This window comes from Spea bombifrons, chromosome 7, assembly GCF_027358695.1.
Source record: "Spea bombifrons isolate aSpeBom1 chromosome 7, aSpeBom1.2.pri, whole genome shotgun sequence".
In the NCBI taxonomy this organism is placed as follows: Eukaryota; Metazoa; Chordata; class Amphibia; order Anura; family Pelobatidae; genus Spea; species Spea bombifrons.
The window spans coordinates 37,725,628-37,744,141 of NC_071093.1; the positions used below are offsets into that span (position 1 = coordinate 37,725,628).

The window sequence follows — 18,514 nt, forward strand, 5'->3', positions numbered from 1 at the left end:
CGCGCATTGCGCATACCTTCCCCGGCTCCCAGAGAGAATTCCCCACAGTGCTGCGGGGAATTCTCTTCTCTGCCAGTCGGCGAATGTCTGCTCGATGAACGCAGACAACCCCCGCTACTGCTGGCACTTCCACTTCTATGACAGAGAACTGGCGTCACATGACCTTCCGGGGCTCAGTCACAGAAGCGCCGGTGGAACTAACGCCGGCCTCCACCCGTTGCTCTTACCAGACACCAGGGAGTCAGAAGCACTGGCATATAGGGGGTTAAAAGGCATTTCTGGAGGCAGAGTGGCATATAGGGGGTATGAGGCATTTCTGGAGGCAGAGTGGCATATAGGGGGTATGAGGCATTTCTGGAGGCGGGTTAAGGCATATCAGGGAGGCAGACTAGCATATAGAGGGGTATAAGGTATTTCTGGGGCAGATGTGCATAACTGGGGGGGGCAGGTTGGCAAATAAAACCAAAACATTTTTCTCAATAATAGCATTTCTTAAATATGAAAAAATAGTTTACATGAATTAATATTTACTAGTAAAACTTTTTTCCTATAGGGAAATATATTCAGGCTTTTTTCCCTAAATTAATATTCAGCTTTTGGGGGGTCGTCTTATAATCGCGCAAATACGGTATAATCATCTGTAGCAGTATCTGCGGTCAGCGCTCCTCCATTGCATTAAAAATGTTTTTTTATAGTCATGCTTAACATTTTAAGCATTTGTTAAATGATTAAATTTTCCTATTTAATTGTCCCCCTTTTATTACATCATATTATTATTATTTTTACTGTCCCCTATTCTAACAGCGCTACAGGAGCTGCTATATCTGCGCTATATAAATAAATGTAGTCAGTCCTGACTCACCAAAACAATAGAACCATTTTTTCCTTCATCTAGACTGTTGGCAGTGGGGCATTGAAGACAGCAATTGGGGTGCCAATTAGATATATTAATGTATTAAAGGAATCGCATTATTCGCGTGGCAACAGTTACTTAACCGGCACCTCTAGAGTCTTGCTTGTGATGTCTAAATAAATAGTAGGGCATTATTTAAATGTAATCAGCTGACAAGTACGGGAGAAGCCTTATTGTGATTACTGGTCAAGCCAATGCAGGCATCAGCAAACTCTTGCTTTTGGCTCATTATTTAATGGAGGCATGAGCCAGATCCAGGCAGTCAAGTACTGCATTAGCCCATATAATCAAAGGACCAGTTAAGTGGAATCATTCTATGTACCTGCCGGCACTGACTCACAATAAAGCCACTTCTACTAATATAATATGTGATAATGTGCCGTATGTGGCTCAGAAGTGATTCCGGATCTGTGATGCATCCGCAAACAATCAATTGGATTAATGAACTCCTCTTGGCTAAATGCCCTAATCAATAATACGTAGGATGTAGTATTACTCTAATATGATGATAGTGTTGATAATGTCGTCAATTCATTAAAAATGATTTTCAGATTTAGATCTCAGATCAGACATACACTGCATTAAGGCAGCACCATTAGTGAAGCTGTGTAAGAAGGCACCGCAATGATAACTGAACCCCCCCTGCAAAATATCCAACAGTATGGAATAATAGGCCAAATAGTTAGCTATATAAATAATAAAAACCATGTTTACACAGATCTATGATTAAAGCTGCTGGTAAGGGATGATGGCGCTTCACATGTAAGCAAACAGCTTACCAGGAACATTTAAATCACATTGAACTATTATAAGGCACCGATGTTCTTCCTTTCACAGTGTGCTTAAAAACAAGAGGCCCTGAATTCTAAATATTCCTAATGTGAGGAAACTACATGGCTGGATCGGATTGAGTATGGAGTCCATATAACGATCTGTACAATGGCGATGCAGAGAGGAACGAGGCAGGCCAAGTAAAACATGGCGTCGTGGAGCCCTAAAAACAGACTGGAAGAGAGAATGACCATAAGATTACATTTTATCACTATTTCAGTTGGATGATCACTAATAACTTATAATAACCTGTATAAACAAGCCGTTTGAAAATTATCATATATACCACATAGACACTTAATTCAATGTATTCACAGACAGAACTTACTTTACATACAAGGCAAACTGTGACGCACCACCATATACACTTTATCCAAGCAGAACTGGAGAACACCGGTTGGCCAACATTTCTGATTGCTTGGACTTTATTATAAATTGATTTATATGGCACCATCATATTAAATAGCCCTGTACAATGGGATCTGGCCTTGCTGTATTAATATTAAGGGGCAACTTCATTACCACAACTGACTGTACAATCTAGGAATTAAGCTATATCAGCATCTTCAACTCCTGGGTAGATGGATTAAGCCAAGATTATGGTTTTATGTCACATTATAAACTTCTGTAATTACACCCTGTTAATACCCTTTAATCCCACAACCGCTTTAGTATTATGGGTCCACATTTTGTCCCCCTTGATGTTAAACCTCTACACAACTGTCTGTTTCTCTGCCTATTGTGTGTATTCTGTCATTCCCTCTTGATGAAGAGACCTCCTGAAAGTTTATGGAACCTTACATCTCTTTAATGTTGGGTCAATAAAATGTATGGGATTTTTTTCTTGGTGTTCTTAGCTTTCTCCTCACTTTACTCGTTTTTTTTCGATTTTTAACATTAATATAAAAATAAATGTTGCCAACAAAACAGTATTACCAGAAGGTGGCACCAAAACACAGTAAAATATCCACTTCTCTATGAAACTTGTACAGAATTTCATATAAATAATAGGGAGCCACAAGTTAACAATATGCGACCATGAGAGTCTCTTGCGTTACTTCGAATGTTACCTGGGGTCTGGCTGATCGACTTTGCCGGCTAAATTCTCATACCCATACTGATTGAGAAGATTGACCACCAGCATAGGAGCCAGTGACTGCGCAGGCTTGGTGAAGAGGGCGTTTGTCCCAAAAACCATTGATGAGAGTGGAGATCTGCACAACATAAGAGGAACTTGTTCAGCCTCAACAATCTAACTACGTAACATGACAATCCTGAAAAGTAAAAGCCCATGCTGAGCTCTAGGTGATGATATGGTAATCGCAGTCTCTGATGGGTCAGCCATCAGCTACATACGGGCACAAATGGAAAAGAATCTGTCCAGCAGAACTGGATTTCATAAAATAACATTAGACATTTTCCTGGAACACTACTGACTACTTCAGAAAGTGTCTAAATATATATATATATATATATATAAATATACATTTACTTTTTTTTTCTTCAAAAAGACGACAACAAAATATCTGATATCAGTGAATGAACCAAGTAATTGCCTCCTTAGCATGAACTTTAAATTGCCTGCATTGCCTACAACCCACTTTGTTGGTAGCAGTATGTCACCCTCCAAAGAGAATGAAAAGGAACGCATGGTTTCCCTGTCCATACATACCCAATGGGTGGTCTGGCCTGGACCTGTTCATGTTCAAGTTTTGGAAAAATGTCTTACTCGAGTCTACTCAACGGGAGAGTTTGCTAGATGGTTGTGCTTTCTCCAGCATTAAGGGCTGAGCTGGTCAGGTATAATGTATAATTTAAGGGGTGAGGAGTCTGAAGAAACCATGCTGATTTGACTATACATTAAACAGGGCAAACCAAGCTCTTCCCGCAGTAGAAGCTCACTGGTGTAGGACCTTCATAACATATAGTGAAGTCAAGGAACTAAAACGCAGCTCTCCTGCATTCTCTCGCTTTATTGAATAGACCTCAATGTGTTGATGAATGTATTTATCGTCCAGGAAACATTTTTGTATTAGGGTCTTTGTGAGCTAATACGTAAATCCAGTCCGCTTTTAAGATATAAAATATATTTATATTATATTTAAATTATTTATATTAAGATATAAAAGCAGGGCCGTATCTAGCTCCTTTTTGCGCCTGAGGCAAGAACGGAAAATTGTGCCCCCCAGCTATTTTTTTTTAAGACAATTAAGTTCTACTGTTTTTAAAAGCAGAACAATGCATATATTCCAAGTGTTACATTATCAATGCAGGGAATATAGAATGCTATTATCTCCTGGTGTCTCATCGCCATCTTTGCTTTGTGGGTAATTTGAAAATCACCATGGACAGACCTGTCTTGCCAGAAAATATATTGCAACGTAAACAAGAAATATAAGCCTGACAAACCAGAGCCTGCAACTAAATAGTAGAGCACAGAGAATTTAAAGGGACATTCTGCCACCATATGCACTTTATTGCATATGACAGCTTAGAGGTCCCTTTAACTTGAGTGGATATTTTAAGGCGCCATCATCAAATACAATACTGTAATTGATCTTAATTTTTACTGGTAACTGGGAATCTAAGAGATGTATTTTTAAATTTGTATACAACTGTCGAGGAACTTCTGAGAACTTTGGGGTTCTTTAAGTGTTCATTTAAAAACGACCTCTATTATTTTACCATATGCTGCACATGAGAGCTGGCTTCTTGCGGCCGCACGACATTTAAATGTATTGCCCCATCACAGTGATTTTGTAGTAACAGCCTTAAAGAGGAATTGCCCGGCTGCGATTAGTCTCAAGCAGGTGAAGTCCAGAAAGTTTACAGTAAGATCCCAATTGCTTATTCACTGGGGGGAGCACGGGAAATTAAGAAACAGTTGGATGAATTGTCCTGGCTATGCTTTTGCAATGCATTATGTAGGGTCCTTTACTATCTTAATGCAATTCACCATTTAGTGAATAAACCCCTATGTGTAGTTGATGAGGGTGGAATAAAGTACAGTATATATAGACACTACAGGTTGCTACATCTTTGAATCTGTTTGCAAAATATAAATGATTATAATAGTGGTAATAAAACTAAAGGGATGAGCAGGTATGTAATCAGGAGGACGTGTATAGCGACTAGACACGGTTAAATAGTATATCCCACTTACTTGCGCTTGTATTTCTCCAAGTCAGCATCCACAATATCAGCAAGTGGCAGATTAAACAAGCTAAACGAGGCGTACACAAGAACCCTAGAAAGACAGAGAGACATGTTATTAAAAGAGCACAAGCACTTACGTCCCTACAGCCTGCATGGCTTGGGGCTGTTGACACAGAACCTGTTATTTACCGGTGATACTCGTCTTCGCTGTAAATAATTTGAAAACTGGTTCTTTTTATTTTATTGTTTTTGGCGTATTACATGCGGACGTACATTACATTTTGCCCTGTATAATCCATAATTCAATTTTGTAAGGAGGCTTAGAAGAAATCTTACTTAGAAAGCTTATTGGGGTCGGCTTTTCACACAACTCTCCTTACAGCTCTGCTCTCCCTTTAGTGAATAAACCCCATAAGACTTAACTGCAAACCAGCAGTGTGGTCCATCATGAAACAATTGACATCTACACTGCAGACATTACTACCAGGGCCGGCCCAAGACAAAATGCCGCCTGGGGCGAAGTTTAAAATGCCCCCCCATTATCTACTCCCCCCCCCCTGTACTTACCTTTCAGCATTCCTGCGGCGAGTCTCCCTGCTCGGAAAATGATGTCATCTTCCGGCGCTCAGCATTACAAGTCGGCACCGAGACTGAGCTAGAGGGCTCACAGAGGAGAGCGAGAGGGGCGCCGAGCGGGTACCGACAACTTGGTAAGCGAAAACCACTCGGCGCCCCTCTCTCTCTTCCGCTTTAAAAAAAAAAAAAAAAAAAGGGCTTGGGGCGGCAAAGTGCAAAACTGCATTAATTATGGAAGTATGGATTTACTTACATATTGGTGGTGAGGAATACGGCCAGAACATAGTAATGCTGGGATCCAACTAACAGCATGAGGACAGCAGCTATGACTTCTACATAGAATGCACTCAAGATGACTTTGTAGTAGCCAATTTTCGTCAGTAATGAATGACTGATGAGCACAAGAAACTGAAACACAAACGAGACATATAAGGCTGGATCCCACACCGGAGATAAATCTATTACAGGGAACTAAACGGAAATCCTTGTATAGAAAAACAAGATAAAACAGTGATTTGTGTTATCGCAATTGAACAACCTGGCCCAGTATACCCCTGCTTCTTCAATGCAATGTATGTAAAAATCTATACAATTAGTTACTTAATTCAACCCATAGTTGAACTGGCATGAAAATGCTGGGGCTAACTCTCTGTAGTGGGGGGGGGGGTTACAGTTTTGTCTTTGTATACATAGCAGTATACAGTAATAGTAATATTCAGTAAAGTTTTCAGGAGGTCTCTGCTCATTTAGAGGGGCACAGAAGACAGATATGTAGAACAGAACATCAGCTGCTCTTCTGCTAGACTCCATCGATAGGGTCACTGGTGGTGCAGAGGTGTCCATGCCCCATTGGCCCTTGTGGTGAGGTTGCAACTGCGCACTCCACAGTTAATCTTGGGGTTATAAAGTTCTCAACAGACCGCTTTATTCTTCAACTATAGAATTCTATCTGGGGAAAAAATAACTATAAAATTTTACCTGAGGAAAAATGAAACCAGCTCCATACATGATGCTCCTTACAAAGGAAGGAAGCGCATCTCTGGGGATGAGGTTCTCAGCAAAAATCATCATGAAGTTGCTGCAGAAGGTGGCATGAAAGACTTGGAAGAAGTTCATTGATACAAAAATGACAAAGTTTCTTTGGGTTAATATTTCTTTGGTGAGAGTAAAGACGGAGGACCAAGAGAGCGCGGTGTTTGATTTACTTCTCTCCACAGAGCTGTCCTTTTGTTCATACTGGCTGACTCCAAACACGCCAGTGTAGCACATGCACAGGGTGGACAGGAAAGCCAGAAACACAGTGAATGTCTGAAAGTTGGAGAATTTCTCCATGTTATCAGATACCAGTCCACAAAAGAGGATACTAGAGGAACCGAGAAGGGAGGCTACTTGGTTATACTTGATGAGCTGAAGGCGGTTTTCATGCCTGGTTGAAATCTCGGCAAAGAGTGCACACTGCGCTAGCAGCACAAACGTAAGCATGCCATCAAATACGCAGAGCGCGACCACCAGGTGGACGCCGCTGAGCCAGTCGCCTTCCGTGTAATCTTTCCAGGGAAACCAAGGAAGGAGGAAGGCCAGGGCGTAAAATGGGGCGCCGTAGAAAATGGAGTTGCGGCGCAGGGAGCAGCACGGCACCTTGGAGTTATCTTGAATGTAACCAAACAAAGGGTCATTGATGGCGTTCCAGATCATGAATACCACCTAGAAAACAGAAGACAACGATGAAGTAAGACTGAGAAGCACACAATCATTTACTAAGAACTCAAAACACAATGCTTTGGCCAGAGATACGGTCATCTGAGGGACACATATTCATTCATAATCTGGACATGTATGTATTGTTGTATCCATTATGCCCTTTTAACCATTTATATTTTTTAAGTCTGCAGCAAAAAGTTTCCACCCCGATCTGCTTTCTGTCTTCCTGATCCTGATGATTCCTAAAAACACCATATTTGGTTTTTCTGGATTTATTATTGTTATTTTTAATAAAGCTGCATCATATTCAGCAGCGCTGTACAAAGGGTAAACAGGACATAACAATCTGGAGTAACAGAATATAATCACTTGCAATTGAACCACTTGCTATTACCCTGCAAATCCCATCAATCTCAGATTACCTGCAGCCAAATAAACCCAAATCTGGAATATATTTTGATTATTTTATAGTTTCATGGTTGGTTATAGATATATATATATATATATATATATATATATATATATATATAATATATGCTGCATTACTATATTAGAATACCTGTGCTTGATGAAAGGCTCCCTCCGATATCTTGTACCGGTTCAGAAACAGCTTCACGTAGTAAAAATTAAATATACTGTTCATCATGCCGGCTCCTAACGTGGTCATGCAATAGGCCAGGGCCGGCCAGTGGACTCCTAAGGACAGCCTCATGTTCAGGATTTACCTAACAGAAGGAAGACATGTAGCTGTTACGACGGTTCCGTGCGTTACCCGGAACAGACAGTGTCACATGAGCCGGTTCGCTTGACAATCTCTGATGTTGTCTAACAGGTACCGCGATCTATGTAGGTCATGTATGCAAAAAAAAAAAACCCCAAAAAACACAGCTTGTTAGTTTATGGCAGCCGGGTGTTTGCTGTATGTTTTTTTTCTATGCAGTCTAGATAATATGCATATGCCCGTTTAACCCTTTCAGTACTAGAGGGGTGAGCAACACAGGACTGGCACTGAAATAATGAAAAGAAATGAAAATTGCGCACACCTTTCCGCTTGTTGGTCACACCTGACACTACTATGATTCCGAATTACTGCGGAACCATCAGGAATTACCTATCGCAGCAAATACAGAAGGACTGTAAACTCCTTTAACCCTTCCAAAGACGGAAAGGAATTAAAATCCGTGCCGCACGTGCTGGAACAACAGCATCCTCTAATATTCTGCCAAAACTAAGAACTGTCTCTAAGAGTACGGTACAGTCGGCAGGTATGCTATAAGTTATTCCTGCGTTAAGATTCTAAAAGCAGTGCGTACACAAAGAACCCACTGCTATTGGCTGTTTAAGCTAAAACTAGCATGATGTCATTTTTACTATTATTTATTTATATAGCGCCATCCTATTCTGCAGCGCTGTACAAAGCGTAAACAGGACACAACAAGCAATGCATCACATAACAATTTGGACTTACAAAAACATGTAGAATTTTAAATTAAAACTTACGTTTAATCAATTCAATCACCCTCACATGGTTTTCGATGCACATATTTAACACGTGATGTTGTCAGAGTGAATAAATAACTTATAGACACACTGTAGCTTAGGACAAACCCATTTTTAAAGCAACAGGCCTTAAGAAGATGTTACAATGTAAGGTACGGGAAGGATGGCACCCAGATCTATAGAATTATTATTGATTTAAATTGCTTCTTATTTACAGCACATAACATGTGATCATGATGCCGTCATAACTAAAATAATACGAATCATCGCTGTATCTGCGAAAGAGAGGTTCTGATATTTCAAATAATCACATTTTTTAATCAGCTGCCATTTAAATATATATATATATATAATGATAAATATGCATTAAATTCAATAATACCAGGAAATGACAGCGAGGACTCATGGGCAGAAGGGCCGGCAGATGCTCTACCGACACTCGCACAGGGGTCTGGAGACCTCGAAGCTCCCACCAGCCTGTTGCCCCTCGCAACCCGGATGCTGCCTGAGCATCAGCATAACACGGAAATCAACTACGGGCGTTTTCCACTATTGTATCCATTGAAAGTGAAGCCAGCGCTGGTTGGTCTGCGATGATTCGTGTAAAGGTATATCAATCATAATAACTTCTGACTTAATTGGCTTATTATACGAAGAGTCCCGCCCCTTAAGAGGTTGGACCTTATGGGTTCGGATTGCCACGTTGCGGCGAAGCTTTGGTGATGTTCGGCTGTTTCCGGAGGGGTTCGGGAATAGTGGTGGGAGGGGTAGCAGTGAGGAGATAGGGAGCAGTCGGAGCTGTCAGCGGTAGCTGGAGAAGCCGACGCCTGCAGCGCACGGGAGTCTGCAGAGAGTGCACCGTACCCGGGCTGCCCCAGCCGCAGACATGCTCACCGACAGCAACGTGGAAGAGTTTGAGATCAAGGAGGATGAGCCCTGGTATGACCATCAGGATCTCCAGCAAGGTGAGCCAGGGAGGGGCGTTTAAAGGGCAGCCCGGTACCTCCATGTGCGGCGGGCATTCATCTCACTCCTCGCATTGTGACCCGGGCTCGCCCTTCCTTCATGGCTCGCCCCAAGGAGCGCGCGGGGGTTTAAATGCCAGCTAGCCATGTGGCTTCATTACACCATAACACACTATTTGTGTTTTTTCTACACGAAATCCTTTACTGTATGTAAATACTGTTTGTGTATGTATGTGATAATCTATAATATAATAATCCTATATTGATCTAAAATAGAGATTAGCATTTGAAGCTCGGACCTCTGAGGTCTTGAAAGTTGCTGTGACATCTGTGGGCTCCGTGTGTTTTTTTTTTTTCGTGTTTTAAACCCCGGTTTGTTATTGCGGTCACCGGGCGGACTTCTCCCCTGTCCGCTTCCCATCATGGGCTGTAATCTCAGGTTTAATTAAGACTCGGGTATTACGGATGGGGCATAAAGCAGGCTGTTAATCCTGGAGGCTGGTGATGAAATCTTTGCACTCCGTGCTGAGATAAGGACAATGACTGCATCATACATGAGTTTATTATCAAGGGAAAGATGGGTTTTATGTGACGTCACTCATCAAGGTTAAGAATTAGACAGCAGGTGGTCCTGTTTGGAGTAGATCTGAACTAAACTGCTTTAGACCCCGTGAACCCTGTAGCTGCTGAGTTGGGCTGCAAATCCCACCAACCTCAGGCATCCTCACTTGGCTACCTGCATTTCCCAAACTTTTCTGGTACACTTTTCTGATAAATATACTGCTTTCCATCTTAAATCCTCTTTCAGAACACATTGAATGCATGAAAAGGCTTAAGCTGTTAACTCATCAATCTAAAGATAATGATTAAGCAATGCAGGCGCCGGGGCCGGCGTGTACTTTAACTTGTAACGGATGTGTTGATGTAATCTCTTTAAGAGCAATGGTGCGGGATTCCAGACGCCTCCCAGTGTTACCGAGAGCTGTATTCACTAAAGCTATTTTATATAGCGCCGTCATATTCCATAGTGCTGTATTCACTGATAAAAATGAAAGTGGTGCTGATTGTATGTTTCATGGGGATATTCAGTGTACGCAATAAATTACGCTCTTCTTATGATGATTCACTACTAAACTATTAAAATGAATTTGCAGTTTTTAGCTCCTCTGCAAACAGTACATCCAAGCCTTGTACATACTACTACTTTTATTTGTATTTCATCCAAAACGAGGATCTGCCACGGCTTTCGCCAGAGAGCGATCGCTGAATGTTTTGTTTGTCAATTGGTGTCTTGTCTAGAAAATGTTTAGTGTTAACATTTAAGTCCGGGAACTGGGATCTGTGGCAAAATGTGGCGCAGCTAGTAGCTCAATGATAGGGGAGGAATAATCGCATAGATCCTGAGAACAGAACATTACGGTGGCTGCTGTTATCCAAGGTTTTATAGTTATTTCAGTCTCCCTGCACACAAAAGCCATTCCGGTTTCAGCCCCCGCAGATTCACGATGTAAAGATCTATTGAGACAGATCTGCCATCAGTGACCTCTTAGTGACTCGCACCACGATGCAGCTTTATGCTTCCTTATCGGGAATACAAAAGCTGATTTACAAAGCGAAGATCCTTAACGATTCGCAAGATGTGGGAACGCAAGCCTTAATTTCTTAGTAGGGTCCCTTTAAGATGACCTTGAGTCAGTGCTATGCATTACTTTACATTGTACAGCGCTGCGGAGTATGATGGCGCTATATAAAACATTTGTTTGCAGGAGTGAGGAGTTTTTTTTTGTTTTTTACCCCCGTGCGCTGTCCGGTACCAGCCTGCCAGTTTTAGGAACAGCGTCTCATTCATTCGCGGCCCTTGTGGGCTATAAAACACTAACAGAGTCATTTTCCGTTGCGATCGTAAAACATCTGGAAGAAGGAATGCTCTAAGGAAGTTTCTTCTGCCCCAGATACAAAATCAATTTTTTTTTTTTGTTTGTTTGTTTGGTCCACTTTTTAAATAATTAGTTCCCAGTCTTGTTGAATGGCCAAAACGTTCCTGATTCGCGTGAAATGTTACCTCTTTGATATGTTTCAGCGGCAGCGCTCGTCTTGTGACGCAAAAGCATGGCGGTGGTTGCCATAGAAGCTGCAAAAAGGCTTTTTGAGTTTAATGTGGATAAACCTTTATCGAAGATTTTTAGATCTAACGTATGTTTGCTTTCCGTCAGGCCCAGACTGGCCGCCTGGCACACTGGGCAAATGAGCATCAAAACACGGAGTGTGGCCGCGCGTATCCAGACGGTGGCCACGCCTGCATCACCAGGCGGCCTCTGGCCTTAAAGTGCCAGGGCTGTGTTCCAAAGATGGATAATAGTATGTTTTGTAGTTGGTTGGCTTTACATTTTTTTTTTAAATACTGTGCGTCTGTTCCTGGGTAAGGAAGAGTTAATGAACGTTTAAGTACGAATTCCTATCTCGTTCCTGTGGTTGTGTTAGCGAGGCTGCTTTGACCGAGCGAGAAGGGTTTGGCAGACAGACGGCTGATATTAGGTGTCTCGAGCTGCACCTGCGGTGTAAGAAGGCTCTTTGTTCCAGAGAGAATGGATTGTGCAATTTGATTTCTAATCTGCTTTCCCTTGAGTTGGACTCTACGCGGACTCCTTCCACGCTGTTCGGTTGGCAGGGACCACAAGGTCAATCGCTTGGCTCCTAATGAGCAAATATTTCCTACCGCAGCGAAGCTTCTCATCCCTGCCACGGGGTCTGTCGTCCTATTAATATATGAATTACATCCATTTTTTTGTGGAACTACAACTCCCATTGTCCTCAGCTAGTATCACAAAAGAACTCTCTAGCTGTCTCCAGCTGAGCCTTATGAGTTGTAGCATCAATACATCTGTCTGGATGTCTGGATTTTGGGGGCTAGACTGTTCCTTTAAATTCATTAAAGTAGACCATGCAGCACTTCTGAGATTCGGATGTCGTTTCATCGCTGCGCGGTTTGGTTTGTAGTATAATAAATAGTATCCCCCCCCCATAACCGCCTTCCTTCCTGTGATTGTAATACCCCGCTCTGTGTTCTTGAATGGGGTCTCTGTGTTCCGGAGCGCAGCTGGGCTGGATACGCGTCTTGTGGGAAGCACAGTAATTGTTCAGGAATGAGCCGGCTGCATTTTACCAAAGACCCTTTAAAAATCACAGGACACAAAGGTTATGACACGCGGCGCCGGCGGCGTAACACGGCAAGTGCGTGTTTATTTTAGACCCGCGATGCCAGCGGAAAACGCTGTCCTTCCAGAAATACCACAAATAACTCGCATACCCCTGCAAAATCCAGTGCCGGCACCACAAGCGATACATTCCTGTATAAATTAATTTAAAAACTGCCACGTAGGACTTCTGCATTCTCGTATCTACGTGATTGCGGATCTTGCGTTCCCTTTTCTGGGACACCTTAGAACGCATAACGTCAGCACAGGTGGGGATGTGATGCCACCGGATTTCTACAGTTGCCATCTCCTTATCGTTTTATTACAATCTCATTGTACAGCGCTGCAGAATATGGTGGTGCTTTGTAGAACCATAAACAATAACATCTGGAGCAAATCAAAATGGCTTGCTGGTAGGGCTATAAGCTTGCGCTGTCAGGACTCCCAGGCAGATACGGGACTGTTGGCACCCAGGTTTTGAATGTTTAGATTGGTCAAGTCCTCTTTCAGACCGTTTCAGAAGGTTGGTGCAATCACCACGGAAACCGATGGGCTATTGCTGCACCAGAATTCGCCAATAAAATATTTCCCGAAAGTCTGTGTGTCTTAAAATTTAAAGATTGTTTTGAATGGCTTTGGACGCTTCGTGTTGTGTTCCTCAGGATACCCCACCCTGCTGTGTACGTTACCGATGCGTCTTATCGCTGGTGGAATTCGAATAATGCACAATTGTCTAGATTTTGAAGTAACACAAGCCACGCACCAGGAATGTATGATGTCATGCGCCGGTGTAACACATTGTACAGTTTCCAAAAGTAAGACGCCTCAAACCTTTTAAAAACAAAGATCTTGTCAAGGATTGACATCTTTAGATCCTTTCCTTCAGGATATCCCAAGAGGCTGGCTGAGCATAATGGGGGTTAGTAGTATATGGCAGGTTTTCCAACCAAAGTAAATCCGGTGCTCAAGAAAAATGATGTTAGGAGTAGTCGTTGTAGTGTGGATTTAGATACTTGCCCTAACTTTTGGCGAATCGGAGAGCGATCGAAGCTGGAAATGCGTGATGAGATAATCTGGTAAGAGGCCCAACGTTAAGGTGTACGGCTTCAAAACTCGGTGTATCATGTAACTTGGATCATTTTACAGCCCCGTACGCTGAATAAACATAATGCACGGCTTAAAATAAGCAATACATGCATTGGAAACCCACCTGTGCACATCGTGGGAGCAGCCTTGCCATACCTGCATGATTATTCCTCGCCATAACATAATCTCTTGTAGGATTTGATCAGTCATGCACAAAAAAGCACAGGCTGTAGTTTTAATAAGCAAACTGATGCTGAAAACTGGCGACTGCTCCCCTTTAGTGTTCCTTTTAGGTCTCGTTAAACCTGTTCCTGGGGCTTGTCTATGATCTGTTTTTCTGAATTCCGCATGTTTTATTATCTGTCGCGTTTGTCGGTTCTGACAGCTCATGACTCACGTATTATTATTATTCTGGATATGTTTCTAGATCTGCAGCTTGCGGCCGAGCTGGGCAAGACTCTTCTGGATCGTAACACCGAATTGGAGGAATCTCTGCAGCAGATGTATGCCACCAACGAGGAGCAGATCCAGGAGATTGAAGTACGTGACTCTAGAACACATGATGTACTAGAGGTGGAGAGGTGGAGAGCAAAGCGTAAAGCAGAATTTGAGATCTGAACAGAAGTAGGGGGATCACATCTCAAAAAAAGAAAATTCAAGTCTGAAAGCAATCGCTCGCCAGTCTTTTGCGGTTCTGTTCTTGGTGGTCTGTTTTTCCATGATATGATTCTTGAAAGGTCACCGATGAGGATGCCAAACGAAAGCGAAAGCAGGGCATGGATTTTTAACCTGTTGCCCCCTCCTCGCTCTTGTCCATCTTCAAGAGGGCCAGGTGGCCATCCTAAGGGGTCGGGCCAGAGCCCTCGTTGCTCTCCGAGCTGTATGGTAAATAACTGAACCATTGGTTGGATGATTGCCATAATCGTTGTCTTAACCAATATAGTGATTGTGATTCTGGAAAAGACACCCTTATATCCTAATTCAGCGTATATTAATGCATCTGTCCTCAATAAAGCAGAAATATGCTAACCGTAGCCAGTAGAGAACGGGCTATAAATAGCCCTCTCTGTGTTGTTCTTGTCCGCTGGAAGTTGTTAATCTGAAATAGGTCATATTGAGCTTCTCCAGGTTAATCCATACTTTAAGACAAATCCTTCTCCTTATAGGAAGCCAGGGACACAATCGTCATCCGTATGCATGCAATCCACCATGATCGCTGCTGCCGGTCTTCTTCACCCCCCCTGCTTTCTACCACATCTCCCCTCTGTCTCTTCACTGCCTGCCTTCATTTAAAACCTTTCACAGCGGTTCCCCTACTTACATCTCCTCACTCATCTCTAATACACTCCTAACCCGTCTCTCCGCTCATCCGATGACCTCTGTCTGTCCTCTCCTCTGATTTCTAACTCTCACGCACGCTGCCTTCGCTCCTAAAAAAGATCCCCTGGGATCCGTTTATTTGGGGATGGAGATTTGCACTCATTGGTCTCCAAATACTACTTTAGTCAACAAACAGCATTATAAGAAAAAATCAAACCAACGTTTCGGATCACATTGTGGTTCATTTATCAACGTTGTGTTTAATATATTTGTAGCTTTGAGTATTTCAGTTTTTGTACGTCAATACTCTCCAGCTTTTGCTGGAATCTCTTCTGGATCCTTGCAGATCTGCTAAGTAATACACTTCAGCGTTGGGTATGAGCTCACATTATAAATGTGTGTTTATAAATTCAGACTCAAACATATTCCCCATCAACTGTAGATGTAATGTTTAAAATCCATTTGGCTAAACATCAGTTACTGACCTGATGAGTACCAGGGGAACTTGGTCTGCCTCCTTACAAGCAATTTCCATGAGTCCAGAATGGTGCGCTTTCAGTAAGTGACGAATGTACAGTCTATTCACGGTTTATAAAATGCTTGTTACAGACTTCCCTCTAATATCCGTTCTTCAATAACATATTTCTAAAGTGCTGGACCGGTGGGGCCCCTGTTTCTGCTAAATGAAATACTTTTCATGCCAGTGGAAGATAAGGGCTGAGATGCGAGATGCCTTCTTCCACTAGCTGGACACGTTTTGCCAGACTTAAGCTTTCAAATAATGCTAATGATTGTGTATTTCTGCCAGCCTGCGCATGACGGAATGTATAATCTATATGTTTGCATTGTGTTTTGCTCTTAGTACCTGACAAAGCAGCTGGATCTCCTGCGACGGATGAACGAGCAGCACGCCAAGGTCTATGAGCAGCTGGACATCACTGCCAAGGAACTGGAAGAAGCTAATGAGAAGCTGGTGCTGGAGAACAAGTCGTCCCAGCAGAAAATAACAAGGTACGGTGCCGAGCAGAGAACATTATGGACCTCTCCTTCCTGCAAATACAGCCTTTGTATTGTTCTGTTGAAAGAAGCAAAGGTTCCCAAGGGTAAAATGCTTCTTGAGTCTTGGATATATAAATTAGCCATGACTACACAGATGTGCTGCCGTTAAATATTATCAAAAGGGTTTCACTAAACCCTGAGGTGAGCTAAAGCCTCGCACCTTGTATGGTGGTGATCCAACCCAGGAGAGCATGTTGGCTCTTGGGTCATTACAGTTCTCCATTTCTAACTCTGGAGGGTTTGCTCTGCCCTTCACGATGGAGAATCTCACAGGTTGACCGTTAATATTGCATTAATAAATCTGTGAGACAATGGTTCATCTCTCCTCCAGCTCATTGTTTAGTGAGTTCTGTATTATAATACAAACTGAACTTTAATATGAGCCAAGCCATATTGTGGGAAAATAATATAACCATACTCGCTGACGTGGGACGTAAAAATAACTTCTGCTTGCTCTGTTTAGCTTGACAGAGACTATTGAGACCCTGCAAAGTAACATGGAAGACCTCCAGAAGCAAGTAGATGATCTGAAGAAACCAGGTCGTGTCTGTCGCAGCCGTGAGAGATTTGAACAGTCTCGGTCAAGTCAGAGCTTCTCCTGTCTGAAAGAACTGTATGACCTGCGCAAGTAAGTGCCCTGTCCAGAACATCCCGATGAAGCTCTGCAATGAGAGTCCAACAGAGCCATGCTAGCACTAATTAAAAGAAATATAATTTCTAGTTCAGTCTATGAAACTCTTCACAGGATCTACGCATTATGTCAGGTAAACGTATAATTGGGGCACAGAGAGAGTGTGTGTTTTGTGTTTGTTTTCTCCAATTCTCTTTAGCTTAACCTTTCTAGAAATAAATGTAAAATGTATCCCCCCCCCCATATAATTCAATTTAAAACCTCCTATTGCCCTTTGATGTAAAGAAAATACATATTTTCTTTTCTTTCCTTTTTTTTTTTTTTTTTTTGAAGAATGGACAAATGTTGTGACTTGACATGCGCCGACATGGTTTTGGGTGTAGGGAGCGGTATTTCTTGATTTGGAAGATCGTATCGAGAGTTCCATGCATACTAAACTTGATCTCACTGGTGATATTTTCTGCAGGTATTTTGTTTATGATCATGTGTTTGCTGAGAAGATCACCTCGCTTCATTCCCAGCCTGGTCCCCTTGAAGAGGAAAACTGCAGCTTGAAAAAGACCTTGTCTGTTCTAGAAGCACAGCTAAACCTTGAACGTAAGAGGAGGGAGAACTTAGAAGAAGAGTTTCAACAAGTCTTCAAGGAGAACTTGGAGTTGGAGCAGGTCCTTTCTGATAGGGATTCATGCCATGCTCGGGCTGAAGAACTGGAAGCTCAGGTGGCTGAAATGCGTGAGATTGTCCGCACTGACACTATATTTGCGAGCAGTGTTGAAAAACTTATACCGGAGTCCATCTTCATCTCCTTCAAGGATACTTCAGACAAAGACCCAAATCAGGAGGTGGCCACACCACCCCCTGAAGCAGAGAAAAGGCCCCTAAGAAGAAGCAGCAGTGAGATGGTCTTACCCACTGTTACAGCAGAAGCCATCTTAAATGGTCATGAAGAAACCTGTATCAGAAGGACAGAGGCAGTGAAGCAGAGGGGTATTTCCTTGCTCAATGAAGTGGACTCTCAGTACAGTGCTCTCAAACTCAAATACGAAGAACTTCTTCAGAGGTGTCAGTTGGAAGATGATGACTTTAACCATAAGGCCGTCCAAACGGCAAAGCCTTCACAGGTTCTCTCCAATGTCAATTCTCCTGGTGAAGATTCACTACCACGTTCTCCAGAAAAACCCAACATAGGTTCCCCTGTAACACAACCAGAGTACAAGCTTCTCTTTCAGGAAATATTTAGCTGCATTAAGAAAACCAAAGAAGAAATTAACGAGCACCGAACAAAATATAAGTTTATTCCAGAATCTGTAAATAGTTAAACAGTATTAATGGTTCCTCTCCCCCCCCCCCCAAAAAATATTTCCTTGGAGACGTATCCAGTTTTGGAGAACAAAACACTGCTTTTTTATACTTCAGACTTTGTTTTTTTTTTTTTTTGTCTTGATTTTCCACTTGAGACCTCAAGGACTTGCAACATCTCCTTTGTGAATACATCTTTGGTCTGTTAATATGTAACATGCGATGACCTAGGAAAAATAATTTTGTATCTTTTCTTGGAAATGCTATAAGCTTTAACCCTTTC

The 18,514-nt window shown here is 42.3% G+C and overlaps 2 protein-coding genes across 3 annotated transcripts; one reads left to right on the top strand and one right to left on the bottom strand.

The window, feature by feature from the left end:
* Positions 1 to 1,562: 1,562 nt before the first annotated feature.
* Positions 1,563 to 9,192, bottom strand: LOC128501660 (transmembrane protein 180-like). Its single transcript, XM_053471219.1, has 7 exons — positions 9,060 to 9,192; positions 7,737 to 7,902; positions 6,455 to 7,180; positions 5,730 to 5,884; positions 4,908 to 4,991; positions 2,815 to 2,958; positions 1,563 to 1,918 (listed from the first exon to the last, which is right to left on the bottom strand). Exons 2-7 carry the CDS (start codon positions 7,887 to 7,889, stop codon positions 1,789 to 1,791), a joined length of 1,392 nt encoding a protein of 463 aa, XP_053327194.1. The 5' UTR covers positions 7,890 to 7,902; positions 9,060 to 9,192; the 3' UTR covers positions 1,563 to 1,788.
* A 253-nt stretch (positions 9,193 to 9,445) lies between these two features.
* CDR2 (cerebellar degeneration related protein 2) lies at positions 9,446 to 18,278 on the top strand. Of its 2 annotated transcripts, XM_053471221.1 has the most exons (5): positions 9,446 to 9,642; positions 14,350 to 14,462; positions 16,105 to 16,253; positions 16,765 to 16,929; positions 17,399 to 18,278. In XM_053471221.1, exons 1-5 carry the CDS (start codon positions 9,564 to 9,566, stop codon positions 18,249 to 18,251), a joined length of 1,359 nt encoding a protein of 452 aa, XP_053327196.1. In that variant the 5' UTR covers positions 9,446 to 9,563; the 3' UTR covers positions 18,252 to 18,278. The 2 variants fall into 2 exon arrangements, with proteins under 2 accessions (XP_053327196.1, XP_053327195.1); XM_053471220.1 differs by lacking the exon at positions 9,446 to 9,642 and having other exon boundaries at positions 14,133 to 14,462.
* Positions 18,279 to 18,514: the final 236 nt, after the last annotated feature.